Source organism: Sinocyclocheilus rhinocerous, unplaced genomic scaffold (genome assembly GCF_001515625.1).
Source record: "Sinocyclocheilus rhinocerous isolate Xijiao unplaced genomic scaffold, SAMN03320098_v1.1 scaffold15059, whole genome shotgun sequence".
Classification (NCBI taxonomy): Eukaryota; Metazoa; Chordata; class Actinopteri; order Cypriniformes; family Cyprinidae; genus Sinocyclocheilus; species Sinocyclocheilus rhinocerous.
This window is the reverse complement of record NW_015637278.1, coordinates 2,883-5,859: the sequence shown is the minus strand read 5'-3', so window position 1 is coordinate 5,859 and position 2,977 is coordinate 2,883. Positions and strand designations below refer to the sequence as shown.

The 2,977-nt window shown below is 37.6% G+C and overlaps 1 protein-coding gene across 1 annotated transcript; it reads left to right on the top strand.

The window, feature by feature from the left end:
- The first annotated feature begins 729 nt into the window (after positions 1–729).
- On the top strand, positions 730–1,463 carry LOC107748850 (gastrula zinc finger protein XlCGF49.1-like). Its single transcript, XM_016563834.1, has 2 exons — positions 730–855; positions 1,015–1,463. Exons 1-2 carry the CDS (start codon positions 732–734, stop codon positions 1,461–1,463), a joined length of 573 nt encoding a protein of 190 aa, XP_016419320.1. The 5' UTR covers positions 730–731.
- Positions 1,464–2,977: the final 1,514 nt, after the last annotated feature.

Genomic DNA, 2,977 nt, shown 5'->3' with positions numbered 1-2,977 from the left:
GGTAAACTGGCACTAAATATCACTAATAAAACTAGGAGAAGCCACTCAATATAATAATTTTCATATATGATCAATTACTTGCGCCTCGAAACAATGCAATAAATGCAATCGTTGCTTTCGGAGGTGGATGCTGCTGTTTGGGAAGTCAGTCGTGTAAGACAATTATACAGAAATACTTTGACGCCAGCATAGATGCTGTGAACAAGATCGGTCCGCTGGTTAGCACTGGTCTCGTAGCGCTAAGTCACATGACTTTTTTTTTTGATGCGCATGGACGAATTTATTCGGTAAATGTGTTTCCATCATGTGCATTTTTTCTTATCGGATAAAATCCTACTCGACGTATCCTGCTCAAATGCGCGCAAGTTTTTTTTAATGCACATTTTTAGAATTTCTGCGCATCTTGACGTTCCAGCATTTTTTTTTATTATGCAATATTCCAAAATGGATGGAAACATAGCTAATGTTACTTAAATTTGGAACATTTTACAACCCTGACTTGAAAAATGTTAAATGCAGTTCATCAAATATTTAACACTTCTCTCTCACTGCAGAGACGTGATATTCCTGACTGTAATGTTATTAAAATCAGCGTACACAGTTCAAACGAATCCGTCAAAATGATCATACTTTCTGCTAATGTATCAGTGTTCACGTCTTTTTCCCTTTACATTTTGGCATTTTTAATGATTTTATGAAAATTAAATTTTTTTACTTTAATTTTAGACCTGATGGAAGAGAACAAGGAGATGGAAGAAGTGATTGAAGCGGGGAAGAAACATCATGCCATCAAAACTGATGAAACATCCTTGAATCCCTCGTTGCAAACAAGAGCCCAAATATGTTTCACTTGCCCTCAGTGTGGAGAGAGTTTCTCATGCGAACAAAGTCTTGATCTTCACATGAAGATGGAAGAAGTGATTGAAGCGGGGAAGAAACATCATGACATCAAAACTGATGAAACATCCTTGAATCCCTCGTTGCAAACAAGAGCCCAAATATGTTTCACTTGCCCTCAGTGTGGAGAGAGCTTCTCATGCGAACAAAGTCTTAATCTTCACATGAAACTTCACAGTGGAATGAAGCCGTACGCATGTGATCAGTGCGAGAAGACTTTCAGGCAAAAAGCAAACCTTGCCAAACACAGTAAAATCCACACTGACGAGAAGCCACACGCGTGTGATCAGTGCGGGAAGAAGTTCAGAAATAAAGGAAACCTTAATGAACACATGAAAATCCACACGGGAGCGATGCCGTACACGTGTGATCAGTGCGGGAGGAAATTCAGACATAAAGGAAACCTTAATAAACACATAAAAATGCACGCCGGAGAGAAGCCCTGGAGTAAAACCACTGGAGAAAAACGGCACGCGTGCACTCAGTGTGGAAAGAAGTTCAGACAAAAACACCTCCTTGATCAACACATGAGAATTCCTTCAACTTTAAAACAGAAAATTCTGTAGATTTACATTGTCTTCTGTACCATGAACAGACAATCTGTTATGTTGAAATTTATAAAAAATTATAGCATAGGCCTATCTTTAGTAGCAAATAAATCCAGCACAATATATACAAATTGAACATGGTTTATTTTTATCTCATGTAAACATTATTAAAAGTGCATTCAATGGCTGTTGTTTGCCTTAAACGGGTGAAGACAAAAATATTATGACCAATTAATTTAACAATGTGTAAAGCACCATTGAAAATGCTTGTATTGTGGAACACTTTTTAGTTTTAAAGTCCCCCTGTAGTCAAAAATTGTATCCTTTAAAACTCATCTTTGATCATCAAAATTACATATTTAAATGTTTTTTCTTGTGAAAATAATTTTGATCCCTGTGAAATATTAGGAAGAATAAACCTTATGAAAATGATAATATTCCCAAAGATTGCATACCCACTATCCATGACACTATCAACAGTGCCTTATTACTGGACTAAGTTATCTTTCATATCTGATTGCGCTAATACTGTCAAAAACAGACAAGGATTACATATAAACAAATGTCTAAAGTGAAAGTAAAGAGTTGAGAGAAACCGGATGCGTGCCTGTATATTAGATGTGTGCAGCTCTTAAAGGGACAGTACTAAACATGCTGCCGACTATCATTAAAGGGATAGTTCACCCAAAAATTTAATTTCTGTCATTATTTACTCACTCACATGTTGTCCCAAACCTGTATTTATTCATTTGTTGTGCTGAACACAAAAGAAGACATTTTGAAGAATGTGCTTAACCAAACATGATAGTGGAAAAAACTAAATAAAATACTATGGAAGTAACGGGGGACCAGCAACTGTCAACAAAAGAAAGAAACACTCTCAAGTTTTTTTTAAACCCGAATGAGAGTAAATGATGACAGAATTGTCATTTTTGGGTGAGCTATCCCTATAATGGTAATAAAACAAAACTCGAAGCGAAAAATCACTCACTCACTCAGGGCCGGCGCTAGCAATGGGCAGAGCAGGCGATTGGGGCCTCCATAACGTAACATCCCCTATATGCCAGTCCACCAGTCAAGACGGGCAGAAATACTAGCCTCATTATTCATTAGATATAGTTGAATTGTCACTCATCTGCAATTAAACCAATTAATGTTGGAGTTTCAAAGCGGGTCCCGCCTTCTGAATGTTTGCATAACGAACACATCTTTCAGGTGCTGCAAACTATGCGATGCAAAAGGCTAAATAGGCACTCAAACAAGTAGCTCCTAATGCAGGTGTGTGAGTTGTTGTCATCAATTTTGGAGTGATTACAATATATTTTAAATATAAACTTCGGTCAGCGTAATTTCTGGAAAGATCATTGACCGCTTTATTAAGAGTTTAAAGGAGCGCGAGCGCCGTTGACGCGCCCAGACGCGACGCTTTGAATTTGCGCGTACAATGAATGACATCACGCCGGGAGCTGACTACCAAAATAGCTACAAAAGTAGCTACAAAAGTAAAAGCAGAGAAATTTGTATTCAACGCA